Below are 17,931 nucleotides of genomic sequence, written 5' to 3'. Positions count from 1 at the left end.
CTGAAATATTTAAAAATACTGAAAAATAAAATGATTTATAAACAAAAATGAGTAACGACATAGTTTCATGTAAGAAGGAAATTAATCAAATGACAAAATACAAAAATGGGTCTTGTTGCACCAGTTTAGAATATATCGATTATCAGGACACAATCTCAGTTATGTGCTCAACCCATTTAAACATGAAATATAATCCCAGTTACTGTAAGATCATTAGAGGTGTCTTGAAATGCTAGCAATAAAAGTAAGTAAGGAGATATTTCAAAATACTAGACCATACAGCAAAATAAATTGGAAAATGTCTTGTTCTTTAAACATGTTAAACATAGATTGAGTAGCTTACCAATAAAATCTCCAGGTTGAACAGAAATTCTCTGATCTATAGATACATTCATTGTTACAAGCCTGTCCTCTAGTGTGTCTTCTATCTCGTTACTTCCCAACAACTTGTAACTGCCAAACAGATATAACTGGTTCAACTTTTATTGTTCACTTAACCCTTACCCTGCTAAATTTCTAAAATGGACTGGTCCATCATTCAATCTGGGCAATACCATTTATTATTCGAAGGGGAGTTTACTGAAAATTTACTGACTGAATAGCGAACAGTGCAGACCATGATCAGCCTGTACAGATGTGCAGGCTGATCTTGGTCTGCACTGGTCGCAAAGGCAGAAATATTCGCCGCCAGCAAGCTAAAGGTTAATATGATAAGACTTAAAATGTGGAATCTACATATAATCCATACAATTGAATAATTTTTAATTTGTTATTTAACAACTATGAAAATAAAGTTGTATGTAACATCTTAATTTTAACATTAATTTGGCATAAAGTAAAAAAATAAATAAACTTCTATTCTATTCAAGTAGACCTACCTTGTACACAAGAGCATGATTCTCCACAAACCAATACAAAAAAAAAAAAAAATAGTGAAATTAAATATTTGTAATTTGGTAGAAGCCAGTCTTCAGACCTCTGTAAACCTATATATTTGTTTAAGACATTTAATTGGTAACATTGTGCAAGTTTGTTCATTTTTAGCTCACCTGTCACATAGTGACAAGGTGAGCTTTTGTGATCACCCTTCGTCCGTCGTCCGTCCGTGCGTGCGTCAACAATTTCGTGTCTGCACGATAGTGGTTTCATTTATGATTTTATTTTAACCAAACTTGCACACAACTTGTATCACCATAAGATCTAGGTTCCTTTCTTGAATTGGCCAGATCCCATTATGGGTTCCAGAGTTATGGCCCCTGAAAGGGCCAAAATTAGCTATTTTGACCTTGTCTGCACAATAGCAGCTTTATTTATGATTTGATTTTTACCAAACTGGCACACAACTTGTATCATCATAAGATCTTGGTTCCTTTCTTGAACTGGCCAGATTCCATTATGCGTTCCAGAGTTATGGCCCCTGAAAGGGTCAAAATTAGCTATTTTGACCTTGTCTGCACAATAGCAGCTTCATTTATGATTTGAATTTAATCAAACTTGCACAAAACTTGCTTCACCATAAGATCTCGGTTCCTTTCTTGAACTGGCCAGATCCTGTAATGGGTTTCAGAGTTATGGCCCCTGAAAGGGCCAAAATTAGCTATTTTGACCTTGTTTGCACAATAGCAGCTTCATTTATGATTTGATCTTAACCAAACTTGCACTCAACTTGTATCACCACAAGATCTTGGTTCCTTTCTTGAACTGGCCAGATTCCATCATGGGTTCCAGAGTTATGGCCCCTTAAAGGTCCAAAATTGGCTATTTTGGCTTTTGCAGCCATATAGAGACTTCATTTATGGTTTTATTTGATACAAACTTCCAAAATATCTTCAGCAACAATAAATCTTGGATTCCATGACAAATCAGATCCAAATCAGATCCAATGGTAGGTTCCAGAGTTATTTTATATCTGATTACCTCCCCTGATTGTAATGGATTTATATCAGTAAGTACTTATAGGACTTATTTGAAATTTCATTATTGTCATTAGTTGGACTGAGCCAATCAGGGTAGATAACTATGGACTGATTTTATGTCAAATTACCTCCCTTTATTTCAAATTAAAATGGCTATATCTCCGTCACTAATGAAGATACTGATCTGAAATTTCATTTATGTCAACAGATTTATTTGGCAGATCCTTCTTTTGTTCACTTACAATAAAAAAAATTTTAATTACTTCCCTTTTACGTTACTATAAATAGCTTATTTTCAGTAACTTTTTTATTATTGGCCGTAGGGAAAATCCGAGACCACTTTTCTGTGGCACAACATGGATGGTACCTCCAATTTTTAGGTGTATTTTGACATATCTGTACCTTGTAAGAATTTTTTTTTCTTTTTGGTTAAATTTCTTCCCTTTGTTGTTCCTGTCCTTTGGACTTAGATATTTTTTCTGAGGACCTTCTTGTCCTCAAGTGCAATGATAACAGGTAGGGAAAATCCGAGACCACTTTTCTGTGGCACAACATGGATGGTACCTCCAATTTTTAGGTGTATTTTGACATATCTGTACCTTGTAAGAATTTTTTTTTCTTTTTGGTTAAATTTCTTCCCTTTGTTGTTCCTGTCCTTTGGACTTAGATATTTTTTCTGAGGACCTTCTTGTCCTCAAGTGCAATGATAACAGGTGAGCGATATAGGGCCATCATGGCCCTCTTGTTTCTGTTCTTTTGTCAAAGAATTCAGTCATTTCCAGCTGAGTGTGATACATTTCTCAAATATATTCAGTACTTTTTCTGGTACTGGAATCAACTGTTACATCCACCAAATCTGTAACAGGCTAAGGTCTCCAGATGTGTGGTAAGGAACATTTTAGATATCATGGAAAATGTCATTTGTATTACTAAAAATGTATTTTTCCATGTGGAAATTCTTGCCAATAGAAAATTTCAAGAAATTTTTGTTTTTGAAATTTGATACTGAATATTGTTCTAATTTTTCTTTTGAAACGTTTTGCTGTCCAATATGGCAGAAAAGTTACAATAGAAAATTACCCTTCAAAATAGTTACGATGATAAATTAATTGAAAAATGAATAAAGATATGACAATTTAAACAAGAGCTCTGCCAAGCGGGGCAATATACGCCAGAAGGGTTATATCAGAGGATGGGAGCAAAATGTAAAGAACTTGACTGTTGAAGCCCAAAGGACAGCAGCAGGGAAGAAATTCGAAAGGAAATCTTAAGTCCACAAAAAAATTCTAAGTCCACAAAAAATCCTTACCAGGTACAGATATGTCAAAATACACCTAAACATTGGAGGTACCATCCATGCTGTACCACAAAAAAGTGGTCTCGAGTTTTTCCCTACGGCCAATAATAAAAAAGTTACAAAATAAGCTATTTATAGTAACATAAAAGGGAAGTAAGTAAAAAAAGTATTGTTAGTGAACAAAAAAGGATTCTGCCAAATAAAAATGAGCACCTAAATGCAGAGCAATATACACATAGTGCTTGAAAGCGCCATATGACCTTTGACCCCTAGGTGTGACATTGACCTTGAAGCGAGCCGCTCTACACGTTGCCTTAATGTGGTGAACATTTGTGCCAAGTTTAAAAACCTTCAAGCAGTTCAAGTTACAGAGCGGACACGAAACAAACTGATATGACCTTTGACCCCTAAGTGTGACCTTGACCTTGAAGTGAGCCATCCAAAACATGCGCTCTGCACGTCGTCTCGATGTGGTGAACATTTGTGTCAAGTTTCTTCAAAATCCTTTAAGGGGTTCAAGAGTTATAGAGCGGACACGAAATTACTAACGAACAGACGGACGGACACCGGGGGTATAACATAATACGTCCCTTCGGGCGTATAAAAATCGACTAAATGGGTAACATATGGAACGTCTTGTTACAGAAAAGGCGGTTCAAACACTAGTTGTGTATCCATCTAATCTAGATAATATATCAACAAAAAACTCGACCTTGATCGATTATTACACATACCTATCTGTATCACCCGCCTGACGCCAGACCTGGAACGTTACTTTTCCAGAAAACAAACTGTAGAACTGCCAAGCAATTATCTCCCCTTTCCGTTTGATCCGATAGAATGAATTGCTGTTCAAAGTAAAAAAAAATATTAAAAAAATCTTTAAGAAGATCCTTTGGAAGCATAAAACATAACCAATCAAAAATAATAACACGTCTTGGTTTGATTAAGTCTGTTCATGAGAGGTAATGAAATGTGCAGCACCCCTAGCGCCGGCTTTAGTGGAACTCGATCCATAAACATTGAATGGACTCAGTGATCCCCCCCAAAAAACCCAGAAAGTATGAAAACACTGAGTCCAGGTACACTTAGAAAATACGTGTAACCTATCTGATTTTCCAAAATTCATAATCAATTCTATTCAACTTTCATTCACAAACATTTTAGTATATATAGTCAAAAAGTAAGCAAAATCAGTTTAGAAAAGTAAGCTTGAAGCATTAGTGCTGATGATCAATACAGTGCTTTAGGGTATAGCGGATAGCTAACTAATTTTTCCTGCATTCCAATTTAAAGAAATGAAATTTAGTAGTTTTTTTCTGTATATCAGACAGAAAACAGCTATTCTTTTCAAAACATTCAGCTTTTAAAAGAGATTCACGTGTTTTTTCTCTCCATGCCATTGTTTACGTATGTGCGGATTTACGGTGTACAGGATAGCTTTGGTCATTTTTTCCATTATTAGTTTAAGATCCACATCTAAACAAACTTCCCAAGATTTTTTTGCTATATATCAGAATAATAATGTATTCTCTTTTCAAAAACATTTAGCAAATAGTTTTCATTCACTGATGTTTTTACGTACACACTGATTTAGTCAGTAAGGGATAGCTTCGTTTTTCATTTGATGACATCTGAAAAATAACAACAAGCAAACATTTAAAATGTATGTCAGAATGTCTGTCTGCATGCCAGTAAAAGAATGATATTAAAATTTATACAATAATTCAGGTCTAAATACAAAATTTATCAACCTATCCGCTATACCATAAAGCACTGTACTTTTATGTATACCAACAAGCACTGTACTTTTATGTATACCCTAAAGCACTGTACTTTTATGTATACCATAAAGCACTGTACTTTTATGTATACCATAAAGCACTGTACTTTTATGCATTTGTTATGGTAGTAAATACAGAAATTAATTCCACTCATACAAAACAGGTACGCATCTGAGTTTGTTTTTCCGAGACGTAAGTATTGTTTTACCCCAATACCACTACTGTTACAGACATATTTACCTAAATGTGTAGATTTTATCGGCGGGGCTTGTACTTCTTCGCCGTCTTAGATCGACATGGTGTGTGCTGGATACCGTGTCTTCTAGTGCTGAAAATGAATAAAATTACGTCTGAACAATTTGTGTATTAATTTAGTGTAAATGCAGAAGAGACAGAAAATGAAACTAGTAATTGTTATATTTAATACTCTTGCAGTTCTGATTTTGTTTTCTTTGCGATGGCCTCACTATTCTCGACATATTTAACCAAGAACACTGCATCATGATATTACATTCCATATGCGCCCTTCAACACTTATTTACTGGCAAGCCATTCAATAGATTCTTTGTTACATGATAGGCGTTAAGTTGGCCTGCAGTTTGCATTTTGCAGTTCGCAATTCGAATTGCAAACTGCAAACTGTTTTGCATTTTGCAGTTCGCAGTTCGAATTGCAAACCGCAAACTGATTTGTATTTTGCAGTTTGCATTTTGCAGTTCGAAATGAAACCCCAAACTGATTTCCATTTTGCAGTTTTGCATTTTGCAGTTCGAATTGCAAAATGAATTATTTTGTGGTTCGAGTTATATATAAGTAGATGAACTGCGATTCGCTTTCCGAGAAAGATGTTATTGTATTTTACTTTCAGGCTTTTAACTTAAACATTTCAACCCAATTTACACTTTTAAATTTGAATTGCAAACTGCAAAACATTATGCATTTTGCAGTTCGAATTGCAAAATGAATTTTATTTTGCGGTTCAAGATATATATTTGGACGGCGATTCGCTTTATAAATAAAGATTCTATAATTATTTGCCTTTCATGCTTTATTATTTAACATTTCCATCTAATTTGCACTTCGTAATTTGAATTGCAAACTGCAAAACATATCGAATTTGCAGTTCGAATAGCAAACTGAACTGTTATTTTGCGGTTCACGTTATATATATTTGTTTGTTTTTCGTGAATATGGAATAGGCCTATATCTCACTTAGAAGTGAGAAAATTTCAAATATTTTCCCAAGCGCGTAGCGCCAGTGAAAATGTGAACATTTTCTCACTTTGAGGTGAGATATATTCCATATTCACGAAAAACAAACAAATTTTCTTTTTTTTATGCTTAATTATGTTGAGATATGCATTTTGCAATAAATTTTAATCTTAGCGCGGGGAACAGGCGCGCGTATTACGAATTTGACGTCAGACGTGTCGTGACGTTAAGTGACTAATTTTTTCCGCTGTGAAATTATATGAAAATAAGTTGGTTACTTTTTGAAAATCCTTCGCTTGTCATTGGTTAAAAAAGATTTTTGAACTATAACATATAATGATGTTTCCGTACTACATTACTTTTTATTTCACAATATCTTATTAAACTTTTCATTTTTCTAGGGTACTGACGCGAGTTTCGTGAATTGTAAGTTAGATGAACCGCACACTTGTTAAAGATTTCAGTCGACATATTGAAGAATGGTTTACTGACATGTACGTTTGCGTTGAATAGTACAGTATTCTTTTATAGATGAACAAAAATCATGATAAGTGTGGCAATTTTTCGTCTTTTAAGTTTAATGATATTGACGGACAGAGAGTCGAACACACAGTCACGAAATTTGTAGCTGAACAGCTTTGATAATAAACTTTCAATAGTTATATCGTTGTTTAGGTTCGGACATCGACAATTAATTTACGCTAAACATACGGAGTATTGACTGTCGGGTCAATACTTACGGACGATAAAAATGAAATCAGTATTTATATAAAATAACACGTTACAATTTTTATGTAGGTTTAAATACTAGATGGTGACTCAGAATATGTTCAATAGCATTCTGTAAATAAAGACATTGTTGGTCTAAGTGATCGCATTGTGCAGTGTGAACTGCAAAAATCATTTATATTTATTTATTTACTGAACCGTGGTGAGGTTTCTCAAAAGATGGTATAATTTTTAGGCTTTGGGATTTCAAGACTTAATTTTTAAATCTTGTTTGAAATTTTAATATTTCGTAATTTGAAATGCAAGCTGCATAATATTTTGCATTTTGCAGTTCGAATTGCAAAATGAATTTTTGTTTTGCGTTTCAGAATTCAAGATGTCAATGTCAATTGCGCTTTGTAATTTGAATTGCAAACTGCAAAATATTTTGCATTTTCCTGTTCGAATTGCAAAATGAATTTTTATTTTGCGTTTCAGAATTAAAGATTTCAATGTCAATTGCGCTTTGTAATTTGAATTGCAAACTGCAAAATATTTTGCATTTTGAATTGCAATATGCAATTTTATTTTCGATTCAATATAGGCCTATGGATCGAACTACGATGAAAGAAGCATGGTATTTTTTTTTTTTGGTGTGGGGGGGGGGGGGGGGGGGGGGGGTTTCTGGCTTGAAATTTTAAAGTTTCAATTTAGGTTGCGTTACGTAATTTGAACTGCAAACTTCAAAATATTTTGCATTTTTCAGTTGGAATTGCAAAATGAATTTGTATTTTGCGTTTCAGAGTTCAAGATTTCAATATCAGTTGAGCTTTGTAATTTGAATAGCAAACTGCAAAATATTTTGCAATTTGCATTTTGCAGTTCGAATTGCAAAATGATTCAATATGTGTTGAACTGCGATGAAGTTGCTCAGAAAGACGGTATTGTTTGGTGTTTTCAAAATTGAAAATTTAACGTTTCAATCTTATTTGCGTTTTATAATTTTAAATTGCAAACTGCAAAATATTTTGCATTTTGCAGTTCAAATTGCAAAATGAATTTTTGTTTTGCGTTTCAGAATTCAAGATTTCAATGTCAATTGCGCATTGTAATTTGAATTGCAAACTGCAAAATATTTGCATTTTACAGTTCGAATTGCAAAATGATTTTTCAAAATTAGATTCAATATATGTATTGAACTGCGTTGAAATTTCTCAGAAACATGGTATTGTTTGGGGCTTTTCAGGTTTTCAATCTTATTTTCGCTTCGTAATTTGAATTGCATACTGCAAAATATTTCAAAATATACGCAAATTATCGCAAATAACCTTCAATATCTAAAATATCATACATATTTATATTTGTTTTTGATACAGAAAAAAGAAATTCTGTTTCAAGTAACTAGCATTCAGTGAGGCAAATGTCAAATTACAGTCATTCGTAATACTTTAGACATCCCCATCCCTTTTGTCCTATTGGGGTTTTACTAAAGTCTGCTACGTCGACAAAGATAGTTTTTCTTGAGACCTCGGACGCTTGATTTCGTATACAGACATTCTTTTTTGATCGTACCAAGTGGGAGCTCATTGGCTCTAACCACGGTTTGATGGCGGGGATCTTGATTTCTGTTGCCTTGGTATTTAAGGGGAGTCAGAAATGGCATAGCTTTGTGCAACTGATTCATTTATACGGTTTCCAGCATACTGGGGTACATTATTATTAGAAACTCTTGATGCTTGTGTTCCTGCACATAATATAGTCCCAGTGTGGAAATACATTTTTCACAATTTTTCCGTTCATACTTCTCTTTGCCGAGTAAACTAAACTAGCCTTACCTACTGGCCTTGAATGTGATCTGCGGTCAGTGTACTCAGCCCATATTCTTTTCCTAGCATCGCCAGAAAGATAACTTGTTGAATCTTAACCGGAATTGGAAAAAACGCATTTGAAATTCGAACTGCAAAATGGAAAATTTTTCGCGGTTTGCAATTGAAATTACAAGTACAGGAATCATTTTAAAGCCCGAAAATCATTTTCTCGGAAAGCAAATCGCGGTATAAATTTCTTGAACCGAAAAATTAAAATCTAGCATCAAACTGCTGTTCTTGATACGTTTCGAGGATGTTTTAACAGTAGAGTAAACGTGTTCTCGTGTTCACGTGCTGTTAAAAACTTTTTTTTATATGCGCGTTTTATGCTAGAATTGTGTTAACGCATGTTCATTATATTTTCGTGTTATAACATCATCAGCTATCCCTCGGTATACGTTGCTACTCTCGCCCTCGCCCTACCGAGCTTGGGCACCAACCGATCCCTCGGGATTCTGCAGATGTTATAACAGTCAAGAGAAAAAAAACGTGCGTTATCCATGCGTTCATTTTGAAAACTAATAATGCAAAGCGTAAATGAGAATGAAATGTTGAATTAAAAATTCTGAAAAGTTCAAAACATTAACATCTTTCTCGGAAAGCGAAATGCGATTAAATTATATCTTAAACGGCGAAAACAAAATCATTTTTCAATTTGAATAGCAAAGTGCAAAATATTTTGCAGTTTGCAATTAAAAATACAAAGCGCAAAAGTGACTGAAAAGTTCAATTTTAAAGCCTGAAATATATTCATTTTTAAATACTGAAAAGCTCAAAACATCACAATTCATATATATGTAATGAATAATAAGTAAAACTTCATTTTGCCATTCGAATCGCAAATCGCAGAAAAGAAAAACGATGTGACTGAAATATTCAATGTTATAGCCCGAGTTGCTCAAAATATTAACATTTTTCATGGAAAGCGAATTGCGGCTTATATATATCTCTCGAACTGCAAAATAAAAGTTCATTTTGCAATTCGAACTGCAAAGTGCAAAATGCAAAATATTTTGCAGTTTGCAATTCAAATTACAAAGTGCAAATTAAATTGAAATCTTCAATAATAAGGCCTGAAAGACAAAACATGATAGATTATTTCTTAGAAAGAGAATTGCCGTCCATATATAACTTGAACCACAAAATAAAAATGCATTTTGCAATTCTAACTGTAAAATGCGAAATGTTTTGCTGTTTGCAATTCAAATTACAAAGTGCAAATTAGAGTAAAATGTTAAATTTCAAAGCCTAAAAAAATACGCTTCATAGGTATCGCGAATCGCAAAATAAAAATTCATTTTGCAATTCGAACTGCAAAATGCAAAATGTTTTGCAGTTTGCAATTCATATTACAATGTACAAATTAGATTGAATTGTTAAAGTTTCAATCATAAAAAGTCAAAAACAATAACAGCTTTCTCGGAAAGCAACGCGGTTCATACAAATTTTGAATTGCAAAATAAAAACGCATTTTGCAATTTGAATCGCAAACTGCAAAACAGTTTGTGGTTTTCAATTCGAATCGCAATCTGCTAAACAGTTTGCAATTCGAACTGCAAAATGCAAAACAGTTTGCTGTTTGCAATTCGAACTGCAAAATGCAAAACAGTTTGCGGTTTGCAATTCGAATTGCGAACTGCAAACTGCAAACTGCAGACCAACTTAACGCCTATTGTTACATGACCTTAAAAAATTTTTTTAAATGTTTCATTCTCAGATTTTGACTTCAGCTCCGGAAACCTATGTATAAAGTGGTTATCAGCAATAATTATGGACCGGTGATTTATATACGTTCGTAAGGAGTCATGTAATAACATACATTTATCGACTAGCAAAGTATTCACTGTTTTTTTTTGTTACATGACATCAGAAATAAGTTTTCATACTTTTTCTTCCAAGTATTGACTTTAGCAGAGCAAAATAGGGTTGAACTATGGATCAGTCAATTGCACAAATTATGGACTAGCAATTTATATAAGAGGTCATATAATAATTTTCTTTGATATTTAAAAACTTACTTTTCCCTGATTACAGATATCTTCCGCAAATCATTATTAAACGAGAGTGGGGGGAGAGAGGGGGCGTGTGGGGGGGGGGGGGGGCAACACAATTATAGGTTATATGGCAACTTTCCAGCTTTGATGGCGGAGGAAGACCCCAGGTGCCCCTCCGTACATTATTACATTACAGGCGGACACCAGGGTTAAACCACCTACCTTCCGTAAGCCAGCTGGATAGCTTCCTCACATGAAGAATTCAACGCCCCGAATTTTCATCTGCCGAAGAAGGTTTGAGAACAAGTTAATTTTAGCAAAGCGCCTTTAGTCAATTTATAACAGAGAAATTTCGTCTGCCGGAGAAGGTTTAAGAACAAATGAATTTCAGCAAAGCGCCTTTAGTCAAATTATATCAGAATTTTCATCTGCCGGAGAAGGTGTGCAAGTTGTTACTCCTCGGGTATCGATAAGTTTTACAACTTGAGCTCTTAGTACACTCGTTTAAACCGTTTTTGGAATTAAGAATACCAATTCAATTGAATTATTCATTACCAGAACAGCTTGGCGTTTCTCCAGTTAATGTTTGATTGTTCCTACACGCCCTGTCTAGATGCCCTGCACTGTGCACGAAATTTTCGATGCATTTGTAGCGTACAACACTACCAACATAGTACGGTCCTGTACTTGTTTCAGTAACATTACCAGTAACAAGAGCTACATCACACTCCACTGAAAAAATAAACAAAAATCGAGCATTATTTTTAAATTATATTTATATCAGTTGTAAACATGACCATCTGTTTGACTATGTGTGTGTGCGTGCATGTTTTAGTGTTGTTTTTTTTTTCTAATTTGTTTGCAATATACTCTTAAAATACAACCTTTTTTCTGCGTAATAAAATATAATCTACGTGAAATAGTACATGTACTTGCGAATTCGTTAATATTTATAGCAGGGTTAATTATTGTCGTGGTTGCATCCATTTACAAATAAAATTCAAATTCTTTTCATATCTGCAGTTGAAGTCCTAAAAATTAGCTGTTTCCCTTGAAACCACGAAATTTTATGCGATTTCTCAGTATCAAGAATGTGTTCCTAAATGGCATGAAAAAAGGACTGTCTTAAACAAAGCAAAGGTTAAAGCTATTAACAACATCATAAATCGTGTGAAATTTAACGCCCTAGGGGGTTGCTGTTTTAGCACTTGTTCAGTATGCTAATAGATGTTTTTAAAAACACTGGTCTCACCAATCCTGAGGATACATGATAAAAATCACCCAACTCATAAAAGCAGATTATCACTCTTTGCAAGATTGCAAGTACAATACAGTGAATACTAGTATTTGAGCCGCACCATGAGATAACCAACATAGTGCGTTTGCGACCAGCATGGATCCAGACCAGCCTGCGCATCAGCGCAGTCTAGTCAGGATCTATGCTGTTCGCTAACGGTTTCTCTAATTGCAATAGGCTTTGAAAGCGAACAGCATGGATCTTGACCAGACTGCGCGGATGCGCAGGCTGGTCTGAATCCATGTTGGTCGCAAACGCACTGTGTTGGTTTTCTCATGGCGCGGCTCATTTTAAATTCATCTTGCAACTATGATTATGATGATATGACTTTTTTATACAAATAAAAGTAAACTAACTTTGCTATATAGTCTAGAATTAACTGCCTTTCAGATCTTCTTTTATAAAAATATTGAATGCATGATAAGAAATGAGTCTAACTATGATTACCGCCGTTACATGACTGAAATACTGTTGAAAAATGGCGTTAAACCCAAAACAAACAAACAAAAAACTATGATTATTTCATGCTAGTTTGAGAAGCAGGGTAATTAATTTATGTATGACATACATGTTTTGTGTGTGGTTCTACAGAACTTTATCCTATACATTTGTCCTAAATATAAATGCACGCTGAGAACTGGTTAGCGGCAGTTTTGTCAACCGTGGGAATGTTAACAGGCAGAGAAGCTATAGCTTGAACTCTTACTCTATTACTCTGTCAGGATTACCTTAGAATTATACAAGTATTTATTCTCTTAAATAGCAGATCATAGTAACAACAATTGCAAATACCAAATCATTCTGTCTGGTTTATAATGCAATCGAAAAATCCTTTGGAAGCATAGAACACAATCAAGCAAAATAATAGCAGACACAGTTTGACCTACCTATAGGTTAGTTCTGGCTTTTAAAATCACAAAATAAGTTTTAGCACAGACTTCTGCCCTTTTAACATATTTTCATTTGTTCTAATTTATCTTGATCAGACATATTAATGACTGATGTATCAAGCTCGGATGCTTTTCTAAAAATTGTCACTTCAGAAACTCTGATAGAAAGAACACTGAATTTCATCTTTCAACAAATATGCTGACATCATGAAAAATCTTTCTCCGCATATGTAACGTAAACACAACAAAATCTGCATCTCGAAAAGACTCGACACACAAACTCGAAAAATACACATCAGAGATCATGCTTGATCAAAACTTGACCTTTTTGATGTTTAGTACAAAGACCACAAGTTTTTGCACATTTTATTCCGGCAAAATAACTGTGTTCTGTACACATTGTAGGTGTCCGCTCGAGCAAGGTATCACAATCTAACCGTTGATCCGCACAGCCTGGGTTATCTACAAACACATATGTTTCGGTGAATTTGCTATGCATGGAGTTAATCAGATTTTAGTTAATCAAAATGTTACTAAAGGATTAATTTCCGTAGGGAAATAATTCAATCTTTATGAAGGTTGAGTAAAATGTAAACGGCAAATTACGTCACAATTTTAACCCTTAGCCTGCTGGCGGCAGATGATTCTGCCTTTGCGACCAGTGCAGACCAAGATCAGCCTGCACATCCGTGCAGTCTGATCATGGTCTGCACTGTTCGCTATTCAGTCAGTAAATTTTCAGTGAACACCCCTTCGAATAATAAATGGTATTGCCCAAATTGAATGCTGGTCCAGTCCATTTTAGAAATTTAGCAGTCTAAGGGTTAAAACATCATATTATACTTGTGATGCCATTTGTGATCTACCAGAATGAATCAACCGAAAAATACAAAAACTTGCATTTTCTGCATCCCATTTTGGATTGTGTCAGTTCAACCCGAAGGAAGATATTTCTAACTACAGAACACACAATATAAATATTTTCCTATCTAACCATTGTCTTGAAGTACCATTAATCGATGCAAAACAACTTTATTGTTGCTAAGCGGACATTTATAGATTCTGAAGAAAATTATACATCGATATATTTTACTTTGAGTGGAATTGAATTTTTTTTCTGTCTAGGTACATACCATCGCAAACAAAGCCAATATATGTCCATGTTCCATTCGAAGTGCAAGTTACAGACCTCTCCCCGGAGGAATTGCTTGAGTTGCATCTGTATACCGCTTCCTCCCCAACCTTGTAGGTAAGTTTATCAGAAATTAATGTCCCGTCTGGTACCATCTTTGCAGGGGCTGAGCAGGTTACATTGGACACTGTAAATATGTTGAAAGTATAAAAAAATATGTATATTAGAAATCCAAGTGGAATGGTAAAAAAAAGTTTTCAACATGTAGTGTGCCGTTAAACTCTTTGGAATTATGAAAGTACTTGGACAACACTCTTAACATTGCAGGCAGTTCCAGTTACGCAACATTAAGATCCCATTATCCCGTTTAAGACGTGGAAGAAACATGAATTGGCCAAGCCAGTTACCATGATTTTCACAGTCGGGTAAATTTAATTAAATTTGTATTTTTTTTCTAGGCTGGGCAACTAAAACAGATTGTATGATAGAAACAATAATCTACGTTCATGATAATGCTGTGTCGACCAAAAAATGCCAATCATTTTAATAAATGTAACTTAATACTTTGCAAGTGTCATACTGTTGATTATTTGGTTATTAAAAACATTCCTACTGTTTATTTGATATAGGACAGTTTCGGGTATCGCGGAGAATGCAAATTGTATTCTACAAAACCTGAAGGGACTTTAGTGACGTCACTGCAAAAGTCACACGATAATCTGCAACCTCTCTTGGCCTCCGGGTCATTGTGACAGTATAGTGGGTTCTTTTGCAACTGTTTTCCACAATCATCAAAGATATCGTAGCATTTTCCTGTAATAAGTTAATACCCCCAAAAAATCACTATATTACCAAATTTAAGTAATGGCTTTATTTCACACGGTTACCTGTTGACCTACTATATTTGGCGCCATACATGCGTCATGAAATAGTGCTTCACTATTTCATCCACTTGCTTACGTTTTAGAATCCAAATAATATAAACAAGATTTTATCATATGCCGCGTATATAATTCACTCAGGCTACGCCCTCGTGAAATTATTCCACAGGTGTATAACCATTTCGTACTTCTCCGATATGTTAAAATATGGTTCTGCTACATATTATTTCTTAATTACTTTGGACAACAATTAGCCCTCTAAAGGCGTATTATATATATATAAGCTTTTCTTCAAATTCCATCTGAAATGTTTACCGCTAAAAAGAAAGTTACCAGTACTTTGTAAGTGCCGTATTTTGGAAGTGCAGTGAAAAATCAACACCTCTATATACAACATGTACATTTGAAAATGACAAATAAAACACAAACGTTATCTTACTTAAATAGCAGACGTCACAATAAGATCTCGCACAGTTGTCGGCGTTAACATAACACCAAGGTTGGGTGCCGTGACCAGGATTCCTGCAGTAATTCTCGTTTAAATCCATCCATGTTACGCTGTCAAAGTCAAGTAAAGAACGTATTTTGTTGGTTTTATTTAATAAAATATCAGACATATGATGAATTACTTATTAAAAGTAACATTATATCAAAGAAAATAAGTTGAAACTTGAAATGTCATGATAACTTTTATTAATTGTATTGTTCAATCGTAGACAATGTATTTAGATAAAGTCTTTGTACATTAAAATCTCTAGAAAGACCATGGTTAACCTACTTGAATGTATGAAAGGAGCAGTTCGTCACTTTGTCCCACGGAAGACACGTCTCAAAATGCCGCCCATGATTCACTTTACCTTGGTAACTTCCGTCCTTACCACCGTCAGTGTAACACAAATCTTCATCTTAAATACACGAACAATAAAATAATAATAACAGTACTTGAAAGCCTGAAATTTTACGATTCAGTAAATTCTGATAAGCAAAAGTACGGTGTTCCGTTTGGACAATCGTGACTTTTTATTTAATACTAAACCGCGATGCACGATGGTACGATGACAAAACGCGATGGCGCGATGGCACGATGATGAAACAACGATGGTACGGTGGTGAAAACGCGATGGCACGATGATGAAATCGCGATGGTGCGATGGTACGATGGTGAAATGTCGATGAAATATCGCGTTTTCATCATCGTACCATCGCGTTTTCACCTTCGCACCATCGTGCCATCGCGTTTTCATCATCGTACCATCATGCCATCGCGTTTTCATCATCGTACCATCGCGTTTTCACCATCGTGCCATCGCGTTATCACCATCGTAACATCGCGTTTTCACCATCGTGCCATCGCGTTATCACCATCGTACCATCGTACCATCGCGTTATCACCATCGTATCATCGCGGTTTCACCATCGTACCATCGCGTTTTCACCATCGTACCATCGCCTTCCGGTTAGAAATGCGTAGTTCCGTGCACTTGAATTTTTGTCAACAATAGATGAATGTATCTCAATGTATTTTGTGAGAAAAAATTTACCATTTAGATTCTGCCGTTTTGCAAAATGTTTTACAAAATGTTCAGTGATCAACTTATTAAAACTGTGTAAAATCTTCAAGGCCACGTCGTTTGTATTTTATGTATGCATGAAAGTAAAAAGCTGGGTGTAATAGTCACATGATATTATTCAAACTCAGCTTATTCTTGTTAGGATGTGGAAGGTACATAGTGCAATATGAAAATGAGATTGTATCAAGCCTGTATTACTGACACATGTACTGTACCACTGCGCATGACCACCGAAAGGCGATGGTACGATGGTGAAAATGCGATGGTACGATGGTGATAACGCGATGGTAAGATGGTGAAAACGCGATGGTACGATGGTGATAACGAGATGGCACGATGGTGAAAACGCGACGGTACGATGGTGATAATGCGATGGTACGATCATGAAAACGCGATGGCACGATGGTGAAAACACGAGGGTTCGATGGTGAAAACGCGATGGTACGATGATACGACGGTGAAAACGCGATGGTACGATGATGAAAACGCGATATTACATCGACATTTCACCATCGTACTATCGCGATTTCATCATCGTTCCATCGCGTTTTCACCTTCGTACCATCGTTGTTTCATCATCGTGCCATCGCACCATCGCGTTTTCGTCATCGTACCATCGTACATCGCGGTTTAGGATTCAATAAAAAGTCACGATTGTCCAAACGGAACACCGTACAAAAGCCATTATCTCATGTTTTAAGCATCTTGAATTAAGTATCCTAATGAACTGACAATGTGTACCTTTTATGAGACGTACGCTGGCAGCAAATTTTCCTTGGTTTTCATCACTGTTTCCAGCATGCGTGATAGCAATGTACTCTCCGTAACTGACAACTGTCTCGCTGAAACTATCGCCACAGTATCTGCAAAAGCAATAACCGAAAAAAAACCCTACAGCAGTGCGTAGACGATAGACAAGTACTCAAAATCACACATTTTTTATGAATACCCCCTTGAAACGGTCAGTTGAGAAAGTTTGCGCACAAACCTTCACACCTTATCTAAATGATGTTTCGATGTTTCAAAATTACAGAACCTTGTCCGTAAAAGTTATTCCCGCCATGTGAATCACTCACACATACGTTAACGAAATGCAGTATATGTAAAACGCATGAAATATACATATATATATATATATATATATATAGCAAAATCTAAAACACCATATACATATGTACTTAGTGCCTTTGCGGAAAACAAAGTAGCAAAGGAGACATCATTAAAGGTCTGACGAAGCAGGCTGGAAAACAAGTATCTAAGTATCTGGGCGTGAAGAACTGTCTATCATAAAGACATCCGCCTATAAAGTCAGACACAATGTTCTAGCGTCCGGGTGTTAAAGGCCGGGACAGCGTGTCTCAAGACAGTCGGGTCATAACCA

General features: G+C 35.3%; 1 protein-coding gene across 1 annotated transcript in view; it reads right to left on the bottom strand.

Annotated features, from left to right (window-relative positions):
• LOC123523059 (uncharacterized) overlaps positions 1–17,931 on the bottom strand; it is a 34,098-nt gene that overhangs the window by 2,178 nt on the left and 13,989 nt on the right. The window contains exons 9-17 of the mRNA XM_053550331.1: positions 17,292–17,413; positions 15,837–15,884; positions 14,774–14,911; positions 14,100–14,285; positions 13,291–13,428; positions 11,335–11,511; positions 5,238–5,325; positions 3,948–4,061; positions 344–453 (exon numbers count right to left, since the gene is read on the bottom strand). Coding sequence (XP_053406306.1) covers positions 344–453; positions 3,948–4,061; positions 5,238–5,325; positions 11,335–11,511; positions 13,291–13,428; positions 14,100–14,285; positions 14,774–14,911; positions 15,837–15,884; positions 17,292–17,413 — 1,121 coding nt within the window. The remainder of the gene's footprint in view (positions 1–343; positions 454–3,947; positions 4,062–5,237; positions 5,326–11,334; positions 11,512–13,290; positions 13,429–14,099; positions 14,286–14,773; positions 14,912–15,836; positions 15,885–17,291; positions 17,414–17,931) is intronic.

The sequence above is a fragment of the Mercenaria mercenaria genome, chromosome 8 (genome assembly GCF_021730395.1).
Source record: "Mercenaria mercenaria strain notata chromosome 8, MADL_Memer_1, whole genome shotgun sequence".
Classification (NCBI taxonomy): Eukaryota; Metazoa; Mollusca; class Bivalvia; order Venerida; family Veneridae; genus Mercenaria; species Mercenaria mercenaria.
Note: the sequence above shows the minus strand (reverse complement) of the source record. Positions and strands in the feature narration are given on the sequence as shown.